The sequence below is a fragment of the Pollachius pollachius genome (genome assembly GCF_949987615.1).
Source record: "Pollachius pollachius genome assembly, chromosome: 4".
Taxonomy (NCBI): domain Eukaryota; kingdom Metazoa; phylum Chordata; class Actinopteri; order Gadiformes; family Gadidae; genus Pollachius; species Pollachius pollachius.
The window spans coordinates 34,672,587-34,694,001 of NC_136937.1; the positions used below are offsets into that span (position 1 = coordinate 34,672,587).

A 21,415-nucleotide genomic window follows, 5' to 3' on the forward strand; every position below is an offset into this window, starting at 1 on the left:
CCCTACACCTAGAGTAGGACCCCCTACACCCAGAGTAGGACCCCTACACCTAGAGTAGGACCCCCTACACCCAGAGTAGGACCCCCTACCCCTAGAGTAGGACCCCTTACACCCAGAGTAGGACCCCCTACCCCTAGAGTAGGACCCCCTACACCCAGAGTAGGACCCCCTTCACCTAGAGTAGGACCCCCTACACCCAGAGTAGGACCCCCTACACCTAGAGTAGGACTAGGACCCCCTACACCCAGAGTAGGACCCCCTACACCTAGAGTAGGACTAGGACCCCCTACACCTAGAGTAGGACCCCCTACACCCAGAGTAGGACCCCCTACACCTAGAGTAGGACTAGGACCCCCTACACCTAGAGTAGGACCCCCTACACCCAGAGTAGGACCCCCTACACCTAGAGTAGGACTAGGACCCCCTACACCTAGAGTAGGACCCTCTACACCTAGAGTAGGACCTGGACCTCCTACACCTAGAGTAGGACCCCCTACACCTAGAGTAGGACCTGGACCCCCTACACCTAAAGTAGGACCTGGACCCCCTACACACAGAGTAGGACCCCCTACACCTAGAGTAGGACCCTCTACACCTAGAGTAGGACCTGGACCCCCTACACCCAGAGTAGGACCCCCTACACCTAGAGTTGGGGTAGGGGTTAAGGATAAGGGACTAGAGTTAGGGTAGGGGTTAAGGATAAGGGACTAGAGTTAGGGTAGGGGTTAAGGGTAAGGGACTACGACTCCAGATTTTATTTTGATTAAACTTTTATTTAAATATATATAACAAAACAACAAGACAAAAAGCTGATTTCTGAAGGAACATTTAAATCCACTCTGGATTTGACGTTCAAACAATGTGGACACACACATCTATATATATATATATATATATATATATATATATATATATATATATATATATATATATATATATATATATATAGGATACACACAGCAGATACACAGCATGTATAATGTGTGTATAATGTGTGTAAACTGTCTCTGCATTTCCTCTCCAGAGAAACTGAATCAAAGCTCAAAGTGAAAACTAAATAAAGAAACTCAAAGTGTCCCAAATATCAAATACCTGGAGGTATATCTATATACACGGGCTCAAGCCAATCACGAACACCAGCCCCTTCAAAGTATCAAATAATACTCAGTATGAAGGTACTACCTACTACTAGTGCATACTATGTAGTACATAGTACTCAGTCTAGTGTACAGTCGTATACTGCGTATTGCATACCCAGAGTTACCTCTCTGCTTGTAGTTACCATGACTACCATACTATCAATATGTCAACATGTGGTAACCATGACAACCCCTTCACCAATACGTCAACATGTCACTGGCAACCATGACAACCCCATCACCAATACGTCAACATGTCAGTGGTAACCATGACAACCCCATCACCAATACGTCAACATGTCAGTGGTAAGCATGACAACCCCATCACCAATACGTCAACATGTCAGTGGTAACCATGACAACCCCATCACCAATACGTCAACATGTCAGTGGTAACCATGACAACCCCATCACCAATACGTCAACATGTCAGGAGACCAGAAGCGATGGAGAGCGAGACCAGGAGTTTGATAGGTCCACAGAGCTGTCCGTCAGATGAGGGGCGGGGCTAAAGGACTAGACGTGGCGGGGGCACTGCGCCCCCCCCCCCAAGTTGACGCCTCTGAAGTCACCATGGCCACCATCAGAGTCATCGTCGTTTAACCAAGACCTGTCATTGGTCGATCCCTGCTGGGGGAGGGGCCAAAAGAAGTGTCATGTCAAAGGTCAGCAATAAGGCAGCAGAAATTATTCATTACATTCTAATCATTATCATATCGTTATAAAATCTTAATCGTTATCATATCGTTATAAGATTGTAATCGTTGTCATAATGATTAAGTCATAATCATATTATCATTGTTCTATCAAAAACGACAGACTCACCGATCTAACGACCGACTCATCGATCAAACGACTGATCTAATGACTGATCTAACGACTGATTTAACGACTGATCTAAAGACAGACTCACTGATCTAACGACTGACTCACTGATCTAACGACTGATCTAACGACTGATCTAACGACTGATCTAAAGACAGACTCACTGATCTAACGACTGATCTAACGACAGACTCACTGATCTAACGACTGATCTAACGACTGATCTAACGACTGACCTAATGACTGTTCAAACGACTGATCTAATGACTGATCTAACGACAGACTCACTGATCTAACGACTGATCTAACGACTGATCTAATGACTGATCTAAAGACAGACTCACTGATCTAACGACTGATCTAACAACTGATCTAATGACAGACTCACTGATCAAACGACTGATCTAACGACTGATCTAACAACAGACTCACTGATCTAACGACTGATCTAACGACTGATCTAACGACTGATCTAAAGACAGAGTCACTGATCTAACAACTGATCTAACGACTGATCTAATGACAGACTGACTGATCTAACGACTGATCTAACGACTGATCTAACGACTGATCTAACGACAGACTCACTGCTCTAACGACTGATCTAACGACAGTCTCACTGATCTAACAACAGACTCATTGATCTAACGACTGATCTAACAACTGATCTAACGACTGATCTAACGACTGATCTAACGACTGATCTAACGGCAGACTCACTGATCTAACGACAGACTCACTGATCTAACAACTGATCTAAAGACAGACTCACTGATCTAACGACTGATCTAACGACTGATCTAATGACAGACTGACTGATCTAACGACTGATCTAACGACAGACTCACTGATTTAACAACTGATCTAACGACTGATCTAATGACTGATCTAACAACAGTCTCACTGATCTAACGACAGACTCACTGATCTAATGACTGATCTAACAACTGATCTAATGACTGATCTAACGATTGATCTAACGACAGACTCACTGATCTAACGACTGATCTAACGACTGATCTAACGACAGACTCACTGATCTAACGACTGACTCACTGATCTAACGACTGATCTAACGACAGACTCACTGATCTAACGACTGATCTAACGACTGATCTAACGACAGACTCACTGATCTAACAACTGATCTAACGACTGATCTAACGACAGACTCACCGATCTAACGACTGATCTAACGACTGATCTAACGACCGACTCATCGATCTAACGACAGACTCACTGATCTAACGACTGATCTAACGACTGATCTAACGACAGACTCACTGAACTAACGACTGATCTAACGACTGATCTAACGACAGACTCACTGATCTAACGACAGACTCACTGATCTAACGACCGACTCATCGATCTAACGACTGATTTAACGACAGACTCACTTATCTAACGACTGATCTAACGACCGACTCATCGATCAAACGACAGACTCACTGATCAAACGACTGATCTAACGACAGACTCACTGATCTAACGACTGATCTAACGACTGATCTAACAACTGATCTAACGACTGATCTAACGACTGATCTAACGACTGATCTAATGACTGATCTAACGACAGTCTCACTGATCTAACGACAGACTCACTGATCTAACGACTGATCTAACAACTGATCTAACGACTGATCTAACGATTGATCTAACGACAGACTCACTGATCTAACGACTGATCTAACGACTGATCTAACGACAGACTCACTGATCTAACGACTGACTCACTGATCTAACGACTGATCTAACGACTGATCTAACGACTGATCTAACGGCAGACTCACTGATCTAACGACTGATCTAACGACTGATCTAACGACAAACTCACCGATCTAACGACTGATCTAACGACTGATCTAACGACAGATCTAACGACAGACTCACTGATCTAACGACTGATGTAACGACTGATCTAACGACTGATCTAACGACAGACTCACTGATCTAACGACTGATCTAACGACTGATCTAACAACAGACTCACCGATCTAACGACTGATCTAACGACTGATCTAACGACCGACTCATCGATCTAACGACAGACTCACTGATCTAACGACTGATCTAACGACTGATCTAACGACAGACTCACTGAACTAACGACTGATCTAACGACTGATCTAACGACAGACTCACTGATCTAACGACAGACTCACTGATCTAACGACCGACTCATCGATCTAACGACTGATTTAACGACAGACTCACTTATCTAACGACTGATCTAACGACCAACTCATCGATCAAACGACAGACTCACTGATCTAACGACTGATCTAACGACTGACCTAACGACAGACTCACTGATCTAACGACTGATCTAACGACTGATCTAACAACTGATCTAACGACAGACTCACTGATCTAACGACTGATCTAACGACTGATCTAACGACTGATCTAACGACTGATCTAACGACAGACTCACTGATCTAACGACAGACTCACTGATCTAACGACTGATCTAACGACTGATCTAACAACTGATCTAACGACACTCACTGATCTAACGACTGATCTAACGACTGATCTAACGACTGATCTAACAACTGATCTAATGACAGACTCACTGATTTAACGACTGATCTAACGACAGACTCACTGATCTAACGACTGATCTAACGACTGATCTAACAACTGATCTAACGACAGACTCACTGATCTAACGACTGATCTAACGACTGATCTAACGACTGATCTAACAACTGATCTAACGACAGACTCACTGATCTAACGACTGATCTAACGACTGATCTAACGACAGACTCACTGATCTAACGACTGATCTAACAACTGATCTAACGACAGACTCACTGATCTAACGACTGATCTAACGACTGATCTAATAACAGACTCACTGATCTAACGACTGATCTAACGATAGACTCACCGATCTAACGACAGACTTCCTGAAGGGAGGACAGACCATGTGGAAGCGTGGAATCAAGACGTTGAAAACCTCCTCCTTATTGGCTGCAGACACAGTAGTATTAGTACTCTCAAAATAACAGTAGTAGTAGTAGTACTGTAGTACTCCCAAAATAACAGTAGTATTAGCATTAGTACTGTAGTACTCTCAAAATAACAGTAGTATTAGAATATGTACTGTAGTACTCTAAAAATAATAGTAGTATTAGCATTAGTACTGTAGTACTCTCAAAATAACAGTAGTATTAGTATTAGTACTGTAGCACTCTCAAAATAACAGCATTAGTACTGTATTACTGTATTGAAAATGACTTTATTATTAGCTGATGTATTAGTACTGTCGTATTAGTACAGGGTTACTATTTGAGTTAATAGACATAGTATATGATGGACGTAACCTAGTGAAGGTGTAGTGTATTATGGGATGTTACCCAGCCGGTGGAAGGTGTAGTGTATTATGGGATTTTACCCAGCCGGTGGAAGGTGTAGTGTATTATGGGATGTTACCCAGCCGGTGGAAGGTGTAGTGTATTATGGGATGTTACCCAGCCGGTGGAAGGTGTAGTGTATTATGGGATGTTACCCAGCCGGTGGAAGGTGTAGTGTATTATGGGATGTTACCCAGCCGGTGGAAGGTGTAGTGTATTATGGGATGTTACCCAGCCGGTGGAAGGTGTAGTGTATTATGTGATGTTACCCAGCCGGTGGAAGGTGTAGTGTATTATGGGATGTTACCCAGCCGGTGGAAGGTGTAGTGTATTATGGGATGTTACCCAGTCGGTGGAAGGTGTAGTGTATTATGGGATGTTACCCAGTCGGTGGAAGGTGTAGTGCCCCTCCATGTGCTCTGAGGTGGTGCTGAAGGTGGTGCAGCTGGCGTACTCATGAACCTTTCCTGGCATCATCACAGGATATTCACCTGCACACACACACACACACACACACACACACACACACACACACACACACACACACACACACACACACACACACACACACACACACACCTTTACTTGACTAGCTGGTATTCACTATAGTACTACTAACTGATAATGACTAGCTGGTAATCACTATAGTACTACTAACTGATAATGACTAGCTGGTAATCACTATAGTACTACTAACTGACAATGACTAGCTGGTAATCACTATAGTACTACTAACTGATAATGACTTGCTGGTAATCACTATAGTACTACTAACTGATAATGACTAGCTGGTAATCACTATAGTACTACTAACGGACAATGAATAGCTGGTAATCACTATAGTACTACTAACTGTCAATGACTAGCTGGTAATCACTATAGCACTACTAACTGACAATGACTAGCTGGTAATCAGTATAGTACTACTAACTGATAATGACTAGCTGGTAATCACTATAGTACTACTAACTGACAATGACTAGCTGGTAATCACTATAGTACTACTATGAGGACCTGGGTCAACTTTTGATGTCACTATAAGGTTTAAGGTCGAGCGAATAGAATGTAACAACGCCAAACCAGACCAAACCAAACTACCTAGCAGTGCCGAACCCAACTGCCAACTTCGATGACGAATACAACCAAGAGCCGACATTCAGTTCTGACCTAGACACGTTTTTCCTGGCTTGTTTTCGGCCTCTAGTTGGGTGAGCTTTCATGGGTGATGTGGATGAACCAGTGGAGATGTGATCAACGGTTTGTGTAGATTACAGACAGACAGCCAGACAGAGAGACAGACAGACAGACAGACAGACAGACAGAGAGACACAGACAGACAGACAGAGAGACAGAGGGACAGACAGAGAGACATAGAGAGAGACAGACAGACAGACAGACAGACAGACAGACAGACAGACAGACAGACAGACAGACAGAAAGACAGACACTACTAAGGGGCTAGGTGTAGCTGTGCCCTGATAGGGTGGTTTGTGTAGGTCACTAAGGGGCTAGGTGTAGCTGTGCCCTGATAGGGTGGTTTGTGTAGGTCACTAAGGGGCTAGGTGTAGCTGTGCCCTGATAGGGTGGTTTGTGTAGGTCACTAAGGGGCTAGGTGTAGCTGTGCCCTGATAGGGTGGTTTGTGTAGGTCACTAAGGGGCGAGGTGTAGCTGTGCCCTGATAGGGTGGTTTGTGTAGGTCACTAAGGGGCTAGGTGTAGCTGTGCCCTGATAGGGTGGTTTGTGTAGGTCACTAAGGGGCGAGGTGTAGCTGTGCCCTGATAGGGTGGTTTGTGTAGGTCACTAAGGGGCTAGGTGTAGCTGTGCCCTGATAGGGTGGTTTGTGTAGGTCACTAAGGGGCTAGGTGTAGCTGTGCCCTGATAGGGTGGTTTGTGTAGGTCACTAAGGGGCTAGGTAGGGTGCTTTAGTCCTCACATACCGACCACGCCTGGCCCTCGGACCTCTTCCTCCTCCCCGTTGGCGTTGGTGATCTTCCAGTAGCGGCTGTCCAGCTGGCAAGCTGCCTCCGGGGGCGCACTGGACGACATCTCTATCCTATAGATATACACATAGAGAGATATAGAGAGATATAGAGATTAATATATATAGAGATATATAGAGATATATATAGAGATAAAGGTATATATATATATATATATATATATATATATAGAGAGATATAGAGATATATAGAGATTACTATATAGAGATATAGATATATAGATATTAATATATAAAGAGATATAGATACATAGAGATATAGAGATTAATATATAGAGAGGTATAGATATATAGAGATTAATATAAAAAGAGATATAGATATATAGAGAGATTAATATATATATATATATATATATATATATATATATATATATATATATATATATATCAGCGGCGGCTGGTGGTTTGCAAAGTGAGGGAGGAAGGACTGTGCACCTGGTTGCCATTGGGAGGGAGGGATTGGTTCATAGCGAGGCCATGCGCTATGAACAGACGTAGGCGTGATCCAGATCCCTTAGCTCGTCACACCAACTCAGAGGAGGACTTTCCTCCTCTCTCCAATTGAACCTCATGGATGTTAGTGAATGATTCAGAGCATGATGCATTTTAAATGGCATCACTTTTGCTCTTGTGTCTTCATTTTTCTTAAAAGAATTTTAGCTAAACATAAACAGCCAAATTACAACCAATAGCTTCAGTCATTGAGGGCAAAAATAGGCCCAATGATAGGCCCAGATTTTTTTATTTAGTTTTACAAATCAAGAGTAGGCCTGATTTGACCAATTGGCTTTGCATCCTTTCCTTCTGCCCTTGTGGTCCAAGACATGCTGCCCACCAGCTTTCAAAGTCCAATGCTGCCACTGGTGGATTTTCATCAATTCACATAATTATCCCTCCCTGCTATTTTGTAGTTCACCAAAACAACCTGAAACAACTTGAGTGTCACATACTTAGGCCACAATAGTCCACTATCAGTGCAAGCAGGCCAATGGCAACCAAGAACTCAGTCCTTCCTCCCTAACTTTAAAAACCACCAGCCGCCACTGATATCCTCCCACCCATCCATCCAGCTGGAAGGCTCCGGGGGCGCACTGGACGACATCTCTATCATATAGATGTATAGAGATCATATGTTGAGACAGGCAGGCAGGCAGGCAGGCAGACAGACAGACAGACAGACAGACAGACAGATGACCTGATTCTGTAGGTGAAGAAGAAGTGCGGTGGATGGACAGACGACAGCTCTGGGAGGAAGGCCGTGGAGACGGCTACACTCAGGTCGCCTGTGGTGGCCACGCACTGCTGCTCACGCACATACCTGACAGCCAATCAGAGCGTCAGGATACAAACACCATACCTGCAGCCAATCAGAACCTCAGGATACTAACACCATACCTACAGCCAATCAGAGCCTCAGGATACAAACACCATACCTGACAGCCAATCAGAACCTCAGGATACTAACACCATACTACAGCCAACCAGAGCCTCAGGATACAAACACCATACCTGACAGCCAATCAGAAGCTCAGGATACAAACACCATACCTACAGCCAATCAGAGCCTCAGGATACAAACACCATACCTACAGCCAATCAGAACCTCAGGAAATAAACACCATACCTGCAGCCAATCAGAAGCTCAGGATATAAACACCATACCTGCAGCCAATCAGAACCTCAGGATATAAACACCATACTACAGCCATTCAGAAGCTCAGGATATAAACACCATAACTACAGCCAATCAGGATATGAACACCATACTACAGCCAATCAGAACCTCAGGATATAAACACCATACTACAGCCAATCAGAAGCTCAGGATTAGGGCTGGGTAAAAAAAATCGATTTAATCGATTTTGGATCGATTTCATAAAAATTTTGCAACATCAATTCATAGGGCATGAGATCGATTTTTTTTTTCTTTTAGTTTTGTTACCATTATTATTATTTTTCCCTTTAATAAACAATGCCTTAATGAAATTTGCAGTGATGGAATGTTGTCGTTCAAGTACACTTTCACTTGCAATTCCTTTCTAAATTCAAAATTGCACTTTTGAGACTTGAAACGGTTTTGTTTACAGCTCAACTTTAAACTATTCAATTTAAAAGTTTGCACTTATAACCTGTTGTTTAAGGTGAAGAGAAAAGATAAAGTACATTTGTATTTTGTAACACAGTTGAGCCATTTTCAGTATTTAAGAGCAGATTGAATTGATCGAATCGAATCATGATTATCAATTCAGAACCTTATGAATCAAAATCAAATCAATTTAGGATATTGGCCACGATACCCTGCCCAGGACACAAACACCCTACCTGACAGCCAATCAGAAGCCTAGGATACTAACACCATACCTGACAGCCAATCAGAAGCCCAGGATACAAACACCATACCTGACAGCCAATCAGAAGCCCAGGATACTAACACCATACCTGACAGCCAATCAGAAGCCCAGGATACAAACACCATACCTGGCAGCCAATCAGAAGCCCAGGATACTAACACCATACCTGACAGACAATCAGAAGCCCAGGATACTAACACCATACCTGACAGCCAATCAGAACCTCAGGATACTAACACCATACCTGACAGCCAATCAGAATCTCAGGATACTAACACCATACCTACAGCCAATCAGAACCTCAGGATACAAACACCATACCTGACAGCCAATCAGAAGCTCACGATACAAACACCATACCTGACAGCCAATCAGAACCTCAGGATATAAACACCATACCAGAACGGCTGGTTAAGTTAAGGACACAGGGCTGCTAGTTAAGGTTAAGATGACCAAAAAGGTGTGTATGTAAAGGTGTGTAGGTTAAGGATGTAGGTTAAGGTGTGTGTGTTAAGGTGTGTATGTTAAGGTGTGTAGGTTAAGGTTTGTAGGTTAAGGTGTGTAGTTTAAGATGTGTAGGTTAAGGTGTGTAGATTAAGGTGTGTAGGTTAAGGTGTGTGTGTTAAGGTGTGTAGGTTAAGGTGTGTAGGTTAAGAGGTCTAGGTTAAGGTGTGTGTGTTAAGGTGTGTAGGTTAAGGTGTGTGTATTAAGGTGTGTAGGTTAAGGTGTGTAGGTTAAGGTGTGTAGGTTAAGGGGTCTAGGTTAAGGTGTGTAGGTTAAGATGTGTAGGTTAAGGTGTGTAGGTTAAGGTGTGTAGGTTAAGGTGTGTGTGTTAAGGTGTGTAGGTTAAGGTGTGTAGGATAAGGTGTAGGTTAAGGTGTGTGTGTTAAGGTGTGTAGGTTAAGGTGTGTGTATTAAGGTGTGTAGGTTAAGGTGTGTAGGTTAAGGGGTCTAGGTTAAGGTGTGTAGATTAAGGGGTCTAGGTTAAGGTGTGTAGGTTAAGGTGTGTATGTTAAGGTGTGCAGGTTAATGGGTCTAGGTTAAGGTGTGTAGGTTAAGGGGTCTAGGTTAAGGTGTGTAGGTTAAGGTGTGTAGGTTAAGGGGTCTAGGTTAAGGTGTGTGTGTTAAGGTGTGTAGGTTAAGGTGTAGGTTAAGGTGTGTGTGTTAAGGTGTGTAGGTTAAGGTGTGTGTATTAAGGTGTGTAGGTTAAGGTGTGTAGGTTAAGGGGTCTAGGTTAAGGTGTGTAGGTTAAGGGGTCTAGGTTAAGGTGTGTAGGTTAAGGTGTGTAGGTTAAGGTGTGTAGGTTAAGGTGTGTGTGTTGTGGTGTGTAGGTTAAGGTGTGTAGGTTAAGGTGTAGGTTAAGGTGTGTGCATTAAGGTGTGTAGGTTAAGGTGTGGATGTTAAGGGGTCTAGGTTAAAGTGTGTAGGTTAAGGGGTCTAGGTTAAGGTGTGTAGGTTAAGGTGTGTAAGTTAAGGTGTGTAGGTTAAGGTGTGTGTGTTAATGTGTGTAGGTTAAGGTGTGTGTATTAAGGTGTGTAGGTTAAGGTGTGTAGGTTAAGGGGTCTAGGTTAAGGTGTGTATGTTAAGGTGTGTAGGTTAAGGGGTCTAGGTTAAGGTGTGTAGGTTAAGGGGTCTAGGTTAAGGTGTGTAGGTTAAGGGGTCTAGGTTAAGGTGTGTAGGTTAAGGGGTCTAGGTTAAGGTGTGTATGTTAAGGTGTGTAGATTAAGGTGTGTAGGTTAAGGGGTCTAGGTTAAGGTGTGTAGGTTAAGGTGTGTAGGTTAAGTTGTCTAGGTTAAGATGTGTATGTTAAGGTGTGTAGGTTAAGGTGTGTAGGTTAAGGGGTCTAGGTTAAGGTGTGTAGGTTAAGGGGTCTACCTGAATATCTGGTCTCTGATGATGGGGTATTCTCCAGTCACAACATTATTGACATAAGTAGTAAACCAGTCTGAGAAACTGGTGCCTGCAGACAGACAGAGAGGCAGACAGACAGGCAGGCAGACGGAACCGTTTACTGATTAGGTACTTTTTAAAAAGATAATATGAAAAGAATCAGATAAAATAATGTGACATTACAGTAGAAATAAATGTAGTCGGATTAATAGATTACAGATCAGATGGTCAGATTAACAGATTAGATGATAGATCACAAATAAAACGTGGTGAGATTAATAGATTACAGATTCAACATGGTCAGATTATTAGATTACAGATGATTTGTCATATTAATAGATTACAAATGTGATGCTTGGACACAGATTAGCCTGTACCCACCAGTAAAAGGGCACAGATTAGCCTGTACCCACCTGTTATAAAGGCCACAGATAAGCCTGTACCCACCTGTTATAAACATGTCGATGGCTGATGGGTCTTGGGCCAGCTGGTCCTGAAGAGAAGAGGATGACAATCTCTTCAGTAGTGAAACGAGGGCTAGTGGCCCTACTATAGTATTATGGTCTGTACCTTAGTGGTATGGGCTGTACTATAGATATATATATAGAATGAGGGGTAGTATTATAGAATGAGGGGTTAGTGGATACTAACAGCACAGGGTTAGGGTTAGGGGGTTAGGGGTAGGGGGTTAGGGTTAACCTACAAAAGTAAAATAGAGGACCACCTCTCCAATGGCAACCCAAGGAGGCTGTGGCATTCAGCCACTGACCAACTACAGGGAGGATGTGGCATTCAGCCACTGACCAACTACAGGGAGGATGTGGCATTCAGCCACTGACTTGATGAGACATAGCCGCCCTCAACCCCCCCAGCACAGAGCCTTAAACATCACAAAGGACTCAACCCACCCCCCCAGCATAGAGCCTTAAACATCACAAAGGACTCAACCCCCCCACCACAGAGCCTTAAACATCACAAAGGACTCAACCCCCCACCACAGAGCCTTAAACATCACAAAGGACTCAACCCCCCCACCACAGAGCCTTAAACATCACAAAGGACTCAACCCACCCACCACAGAGCCTTAAACATCACAAAGGACTCAACCCACCCACCACAGAGCCTTAAACATCACAAAGGACTCAACCCCCCACCAGAGCCTTAAACATCACAAAGGACTCAACCCACCCACCACAGAGCCTTAAACATCACAAAGGACTCAACCCCCCAGCACAGAGCCTTAAACATCACAAAGGACTCAACCCACCCCCCCACCACAGAGCCTTAAACATCACAAAGGACTCAACCCCCCAGCACAGAGCCTTAAACATCACAAAGGACTCAACCCCCCCACCACAGAGCCTTAAACATCACAAAGGACTCAACCCACCCGCCACCACACCATCTTGTCCCTGTGTTGTGGCAGCAAGCGGAGCAGAGCTCCAATTTCGTTGAAGGTTTCTGCTGCAATGACATTTAAAATTAATTCAATTCAATGGGGGTTAGGGTTAGGGTCTTGGGTTAGGGTCTGGGGTTAGGGTCTGGGGTTAGGGTCTAGGGTTAGGAGGTTGTGGTTAGGGTTAGGGTCTGGGGTTAGGAGGTTGTGGATACTAACAGGACAGTGGTAGAAGATGTCTGAGAGGTTGCGTCCCTCGGTGGCCTCCAGGGCCAGGTACTGACTGAGTCCGGTGTGGAAGCAGAAGGTGAGAGGGAGACACTGCCTCATGCCCTTCCTCTGCTGGAAGCCCCCCGCCGCCGTCTCCACATCCAGGAGGTCTTCAGAGCGGTAGTGGTTGGACAGCGCCATGCTGCCCATCAGACTAGAGACAGAGACAGAGACAGAACGGTCCTCAGAGACAGAGACAGAAAGGTCCTCAGAGACAGAGACAGAAAGGTCCTCAGAGACAGAGACAGAAGGGTCCTCAGAGACAGAAGGGTCCTCAGAGACAGAAAGGTCCTCAGAGACAGAGACAGAAGGGTCCTCAGAGACAGAAAGGTCCTCAGAGACAGAAAGGTCCTCAGAGACAAAAGAGGTCCTCAGAGACAGAGACAGAAAGGTCCTCAGAGACAGAAGGGTCCTCAGAGACAGAAGAGGTCCTCAGAGACAGAAGGGTCCTCAGAGACAGAAAGGTCCTCAGAGACAGAGACAAAAGGGTCCTCAGATACAGAAAGGTCCTCAGAGACAGAGACAGAAGGGTCCTCAGAGACAGAGACAGAAGGGTCCTCAGAGACAGAGACAGAAGGGTCCTCAGAGACAGAAAGGTCCTCAGAGACAGAAGGGTCTTCAGAGACAGAGACAGAAGGGTCCTCAGAGACAGAAGAGGTCCTCAGAGAGAGAAGAGGTCCTCAGAGACAGAAGGGTCCTCAGAGACAGAAGGGTCCTCAGAGACACCATAGAGGTACCACTAGCTTCTGGCTGTTGTGCAGGCGGTAAGAACAGACAGACAGGTAGACAGACAGACAGGTACTCACCCTGGTACCACTAGCTTCTGTCCATTGTGCAGGCGGTAAGAACAGCGGTAATCCTCCGGCAGCTTGAAGCCAATCTGAGTCTCGATGGAGTCAAGCTCCTCCTCCTTGGCTCCATCTGAAACCATGGCAACCACAAAGTCAACAGGAAGCAGGAGGCGGAACCAGGAGGAGGAGGGACGCCATCATCAGGAGGAGGAGGAAGGTGGAGGAGGAATAAGGAGGAGGAGGAGGAGGAAGGTGGTGGAGGAGGAAGAGGAGGAGGAAGATGGAGGAGGAGGAAGGAGGAGAGAAATGTAGAGGAGGAAGGTGGAGGAGGAGTCACCTTTGAGAGAAGCGATCATGCGCGGACATCGCTGAGAGAGGAAGGTCTTCAGGGTCTCCCAGGAAGTCTTCAGGACGGCGTAGTGCCGGAGGTAGCGGCCCCAGTCCAGGTAGTGCTGCCTGAACAGGGCCCGCCAGGAGGGGGCGCCAGCAGCCCGGTCAGCGCTGGAGACAGAACCAGGGTTATAGAGGGTACACACACAGAACCAGGGTTATAGAGGGTACACACACAGAACCAGGGTGATAGAGGGTACACACACAGAACCAGGGTTATAGAGGGTACACACACAGAACCAGGGTTATAGAGGGTACACACACAGAACCTGGGTTATAGAGGGTACACACACAGAACCTGGGTGATAGAGGGTACACACACAGAACCAGGGTTATAGAGGGTACACACACAGAACCAGGGTGATAGAGGGTACACACACAGAACCAGGGTGATAGAGGGTACACACACAGAACCAGGGTTATAGAGGGTACACACACAGAACCAGGGTTATAGAGGGTACACACACAGAACCAGGGTGATAGAGGGTACACACACAGAACCAGGGTTATAGAGGGTACACACACAGAACCAGGGTGATAGAGGGTACACACACAGAACCAGGGTTATAGAGGGTACACACACAGAACCAGGGTGATAGAGGGTACACACACAGAACCAGGGTTATAGAGGGTACACACACAGAACCAGGGTTATAGAGGGTACACACACAGAACCAGGGTTATAGAGGGTACACACACAGAACCAGGGTTATAGAGGGTACACACACAGAACCTGGGTTATAGAGGGTACACACACAGAACCTGGGTTATAGAGGGTACACACACAGAACCAGGGTTATAGAGGGTACACACACAGAACCAGGGTTATAGAGGGTACACACACAGAACCAGGGTTATAGAGGGTACACACACAGAACCAGGGTTATAGAGGGTACACACACAGAACCAGGGTTATAGAGGGTACACACACAGAACCAGGGTGATAGAGGGTACACACACAGAACCAGGGTGATAGAGGGTACACACACAGAACCAGGGTTATAGAGGGTACACACACAGAACCAGGGTTATAGAGGGTACACACACAGAACCAGGGTTATAGAGGGTACACACACAGAACCAGGGTTATAGAGGGTACACACACAGAACCAGGGTTATAGAGGGTACACACACAGAACCAGGGTTATAGAGGGTACACACACAGAACCTGGGTTATAGAGGGTACACACACAGAACCAGGGTTATAGAGGGTACACACACAGAACCAGGGTTATAGAGGGTACACACACAGAACCTGGGTTATAGAGGGTACACACACAGAACCTGGGTTATAGAGGGTACACACACACAGAACCTGGGTTATAGAGGGTACACACACAGAACCAGGGTTATAGAGGGTACACACACAGAACCAGGGTTATAGAGGGTACACACACAACCAGGGTTATAGAGGGTACACACACAGAACCTGGGTTATAGAGGGTACACACACAGAACCAGGGTTATAGAGGGTACACACACAGAACCAGGGTTATAGAGGGTACACACACAGAACCAGGGTTATAGAGGGTACACACACAGAACCAGGGTTATAGAGGGTACACACACAGAACCTGGGTTATAGAGGGTACACACACAGAACCAGGGTTATAGAGGGTACACACACAGAACCAGTGTTATAGAGGGTACACACACAGAACCTGGGTTATAGAGGGTACACACACAGAACCTGGGTTATAGAGGGTACACACACAGAACCAGGGTTATAGAGGGTACACACACAGAACCAGGGTTATAGAGGGTACACACACAGAACCAGGGTTATAGAGGGTACACACACAGAACCAGGGTTATAGAGGGTACACACACAGAACCTGGGTTATAGAGGGTACACACACAGAACCAGGGTTATAGAGGGTACACACACAGAACCAGGGTTATAGAGGGTACACACACAGAACCTGGGTTATAGAGGGTACACACACAGAACCAGGGTTATAGAGGGTACACACACAGAACCAGGGTTATAGAGGGTACACACACAGAACCAGGGTTATAGAGGGTACACACACAGAACCAGGGTTATAGAGGGTACACACACAGAACCTGGGTTATAGAGGGTACACACACAGAACCAGGGTTATAGAGGGTACACACACAGAACCAGGGTTATAGAGGGTACACACACAGAACCAGGGTTATAGAGGGTACACACACAGAACCAGGGTTATAGAGGGTACACACACAGAACCAGGGTTATAGAGGGTACACACACAGAACCAGGGTTATAGAGGGTACACACACAGAACCAGGGTTATAGAGGGTACACACACAGAACCTGGGTTATAGAGGGTACACACACAGAACCAGGGTTATAGAGGGTACACACACAGAACCAGGGTTATAGAGGGTACACACACAGAACCAGGGTTATAGAGGGTACACACACAGAACCTGGGTTATAGAGGGTACACACACACAGAACCTGGGTTATAGAGGGTACACACACAGAACCTGGGTTATAGAGGGTACACACACAGAACCTGGGTTATAGAGGGTACACACACACAGAACCTGGGTTATAGAGGGTACACACACAGAACCAGGGTTATAGAGGGTACACACACAGAACCAGGGTTATAGAGGGTACACACACAGAACCAGGGTTATAGAGGGTACACACACAGAACCTGGGTTATAGAGGGTACACACACACAGAACCTGGGTTATAGAGGGTACACACACAGAACCTGGGTTATAGAGGGTACACACACAGAACCTGGGTTATAGAGGGTACACACACACAGAACCTGGGTTATAGAGGGTACACACACAGAACCAGGGTTATAGAGGGTACACACACAGAACCAGGGTTATAGAGGGTACACACACAACCAGGGTTATAGAGGGTACACACACAGAACCTGGGTTATAGAGGGTACACACACAGAACCTGGGTTATAGAGGGTACACACACAGAACCAGGGTTATAGAGGGTACACACACAGAACCAGGGTTATAGAGGGTACACACACAGAACCAGGGTTATAGAGGGTACACACACAGAACCAGGGTTATAGAGGGTACACACACAGAACCTGGGTTATAGAGGGTACACACACAGAACCAGGGTTATAGAGGGTACACACACAGAACCAGTGTTATAGAGGGTACACACACAGAACCTGGGTTATAGAGGGTACACACACAGAACCAGGGTTATAGAGGGTACACACACAGAACCAGTGTTATAGAGGGTACACACACAGAACCTGGGTTATAGAGGGTACACACACAGAACCAGTGTTATAGAGGGTACACACACAGAACCTGGGTTATAGAGGGTACACACACAGAACCAGGGTTATAGAGGGTACACACACAGAACCAGGGTTATAGAGGGTACACACACAGAACCAGGGTTATAGAGGGTACACACACAGAACCTGGGTTATAGAGGGTACACACACAGAACCAGGGTTATAGAGGGTACACACACAGAACCAGGGTTATAGAGGGTACACACACAGAACCTGGGTTATAGAGGGTACACACACAGAACCAGGGTTATAGAGGGTACACACACAGAACCAGGGTTATAGAGGGTACACACACAGAACCTGGGTTATAGAGGGTACACACACAGAACCAGGGTTATAGAGGGTACACACACAGAACCTGGGTTATAGAGGGTACACACACAGAACCAGTGTTATAGAGGGTACACACACAGAACCAGGGTTATAGAGGGTACACACACAGAACCAGGGTTATAGAGGGTACACACACAGAACCAGGGTTATAGAGGGTACACACACAGAACCAGGGTTATAGAGGGTACACACACAGAACCAGGGTTATAGAGGGTACACACACAGAACCAGTGTTATAGAGGGTACACACACAGAACCAGGGTTATAGAGGGTACACACACAGAACCAGGGTTATAGAGGGTACACACACACAGAACCAGGGTTATAGAGGGTACACACACAGAACCAGGGTTATAGAGGGTACACACACAGAACCAGGGTTATAGAGGGTACACACACAGAACCAGGGTTATTGAGGGTACACACACAGAACCAGGGTTATAGAGGGTACACACACAGAACCAGGGTTATAGATGGTTAATATGAGGTTATATATGTTTAAGGGTTGGGTTATATTTATATTTAAGAGTAGGGGTTATGTATGGTTAAGGGTATAGGTTATATATAGTTAGGTTTGGGGTTATATATAGTAAGTGGTTTGGTTTAAATATAATAAGGGTCTGGGGTTCTAGGGTTAGGGACTACGTTATATGTGGTTAGGGTTATATATGGTTACGGGTGTACTCACTCAGTCAATAACCAGTAGCGGGAACACAAGCTCTTCCACAAAGGGTTGTGGCCGGACAGTTGGTTCAGCCTCCTGCTGACAAAGCTGCAGCTGTGGAGTCATGAGGGGGCTTAGCTTAGCCCTGGTCACAGCATGAGGGGGCTTAGCTTAGCCCTGGTCACAGCATGTGGGGGCTTAGCTTAGCCCTGGTCACAGCATGAGGGGGCTTAGCTTAGCCCTGGTCACAGCATGAGGGGGCTTAGCCTTAGCCCTGGTGGCAGGGTAAGAGGGCTTAGCTTAGCCCTGGTCACAGGGTAAGGGGGCTTAGCTTAGCCCTGGTCACAGGGTAAGGGGGCTTAGCTTAGCCCTGGTCACAGGGTAAGGGGGCTTAACTTAGCCCTGGTCACAGGGTAAGGGGGCTTAGCTTAGCCCTGGTCACAGGGTAAGGGGGCTTAGCTTAGCCCTGGTCACAGGGTAAGGGGGCTTAGACTTTCTACCTAAGGGATATAGTCTTCCTTCTTAACTGTGATCCAATTGGGTTAGCCCTAACCCGTCTATGTAGTGTTAGGGCTAACTAACTAATCCTAACCCATCAACCTAGGGTTAGGGCTAACTAACTAACCCTAACCCATCAACGTAGGGTTAGGGCTAACTAACTAATTCTAACCCATCAACGTAGGGTTTGGGCTAACTAACTAATCCTAACCCATCAACCTATGTTTAGGGCTAACTAATTCACTAACCCTAACCCATCAGTGTAGGGTTAGGGTTAGGACTGCTTGTTCTGGCCACGTTGAGCGAGACTAGTTGAGACACAAAGTATTATAGTATTGAATATTTCATAAACAACCCTGTACCAATGGCTAGCTTGCAATGCTACAGTAACTTTATACACATCATAAAATAGTATGACTTTTGACTATACTGGCGCTGCCCTTAATGACATTCTGCTCTATTGATCCTGTTACATAGCGATAATACAGCAATGATATATCACCATGTATCAATGACATTCTGCTCTATTGATCCTGTTACATAGTGATAATACAGCAATGATATATCACCATGTATCAATGACATTCTGCTCTATTGATCCTGTTACTACATAGTGATAATACAGTAATGATATATCACCATGTATCAATGACATTCTGCTCTATTGATCCTGTTAGATACTGATAATACAGTAATGATATATCACCATGTATCAATGACATTCTGCTCTATTGATCCTGTTACTACATAGTGATAATACAGCAATGATATATCACCATGTATCAATGACATTCTGCTCTATTGAACCTGTTACTACATAGTGATAATACAGTAATGATATATCACCATGTATCAATGACATTCTGCTCTATTGATCCTGTTACATAGTGATAATACAGTAATGATATATCACCATGTATCAATGAAATTCTGCTCTATTGATCCTGTTCAGGGTGATAATACAGTAATGATATATCACCATGTATCAATGCCATTCTGCTCTATTGATCCTGTAGGTAACTTCATAGTGATAATACAGTAATGATATATCACCATGCATCAATGCCATTCTGCCCTATTGATCCTGTAGGTAACTTCATAGTGATAATACAGTAATGATATATTACCATGCATCAATGCCATTCTGCCCTATTGATCCTGTAGGTAACTTCATAGTGATAATGCAGTAATGATATATTACCTTACATAGAGTAAGTCATCTTATTATTTGATAGATATTTAATATATTACTTTTAGGCTGTTTGAGTTATCAATATAATATAGGAGTATGCTGTTTGTTTTATGTGTTATTATACAACTATATACAGGTATGTTAGATATAATAATAATAATAATAAAATAGATATATTTGATGGTTTCTAGTAAGTCATGTTATATAACTGCTATATACAGGTAATGTTAGATATAATAATAATAATAATAATAATAATAATAATAATAATAATAATAATATCGTATTGTATGGTTTCTAGTTAGTCATGTTGCTAGACAACTATAAACAGGTAATGTTAGATACTACTACTACTACTACTACTACTACTACTACTACTACTACTAATAATAATAATAATAATAATAATAATAATAATAACAATAATATAGATGTATTGTTAGCGATAACTTGTGTGTTCCTGCTCGTTTCCTGTGGATATAATAAGATCAAATATTGGTGATCCACTGAGATATATGCCCAAGTTTACCTCCTACTCGTTAAAGAGAGACTCGATACGTACTGGATGAGATCCCTGAAGTCGAGGAAGGAGAGGACGAGAAGCAGCGGATCTGCGGGAAGCTGATCCAAGACGAGCCGCAGCTCCATGGGGGCCGCCATGTTGGTCTGCTTACCTTACGTCACTGTGCGTCACCTTACGTCACTCTGCGTCACTTCGAGCGTCGCCGATTTATAACGTGGGTCGGTTACTGGTGAACTAGTTGGGGTTGGTTACTGTAACTTACTGGTGAACTAGTTAGGTTCAGTTACTGATGCGGGAACAAATGATAAATACTAAAGATACAGAAAGATCCGTTTTTAACCAACCTGATCTCTGTACCAGAGGGTCAGCAGGATCTGGGACAGGTAACCAGCTAGTTACCTGTCCCAGATCCTGCTGACCAGGTAACCAGCTAGTTACCTGTCCCAGATCCTGCTGACCAGGTAACGAGCTGGTCAGAGTAAAAATCTTTGTGTGTGTGTGTGTG

General features: G+C 44.7%; 1 protein-coding gene across 3 annotated transcripts; it reads right to left on the reverse strand.

The window, feature by feature from the left end:
* Nucleotides 1–1,002: 1,002 nt before the first annotated feature.
* On the reverse strand, nt 1,003–21,052 carry fbxo3 (F-box protein 3). 3 transcript variants are annotated; one of them, XM_079734221.1, is made up of 12 exons: nt 20,950–21,052; nt 18,722–18,811; nt 14,367–14,530; nt 14,045–14,159; nt 13,188–13,392; nt 12,020–12,065; nt 11,558–11,642; nt 8,527–8,649; nt 7,270–7,385; nt 5,716–5,823; nt 4,867–4,949; nt 1,003–1,766 (listed from the first exon to the last, which is right to left on the reverse strand). In XM_079734221.1, the coding sequence occupies exons 1-12, from the start codon at nt 21,045–21,047 to the stop codon at nt 1,656–1,658; spliced, it is 1,344 nt and encodes a 447-aa protein (XP_079590347.1). In that variant the 5' UTR covers nt 21,048–21,052; the 3' UTR covers nt 1,003–1,655. The 3 variants fall into 3 exon arrangements, with proteins under 3 accessions (XP_079590347.1, XP_079590346.1, XP_079590348.1); XM_079734220.1 differs by having other exon boundaries at nt 1,003–1,769; XM_079734222.1 differs by lacking the exon at nt 8,527–8,649 and having other exon boundaries at nt 1,003–1,769.
* Between the last annotated feature and the right edge of the window lie 363 nt (nt 21,053–21,415).

Coding starts and splice junctions, on each gene's coding strand:
- fbxo3 (XM_079734220.1), bottom strand. CDS start 21,047: ATGGCGGCCCCCATGGAGCTGCGGCTCGTCTTGGATCAGCTTCCCGCA. Junction 7,386..8,526: donor TTCTTCACCTACAGAATCAG/GTCATCTGTCTG, acceptor GTATATCTATAG/GATAGAGATGTCGTCCAGTG. Junction 4,950..5,715: donor CTACACCTTCCACCGACTGG/GTAACATCCCAT, acceptor CTGTGTCTGCAG/CCAATAAGGAGGAGGTTTTC.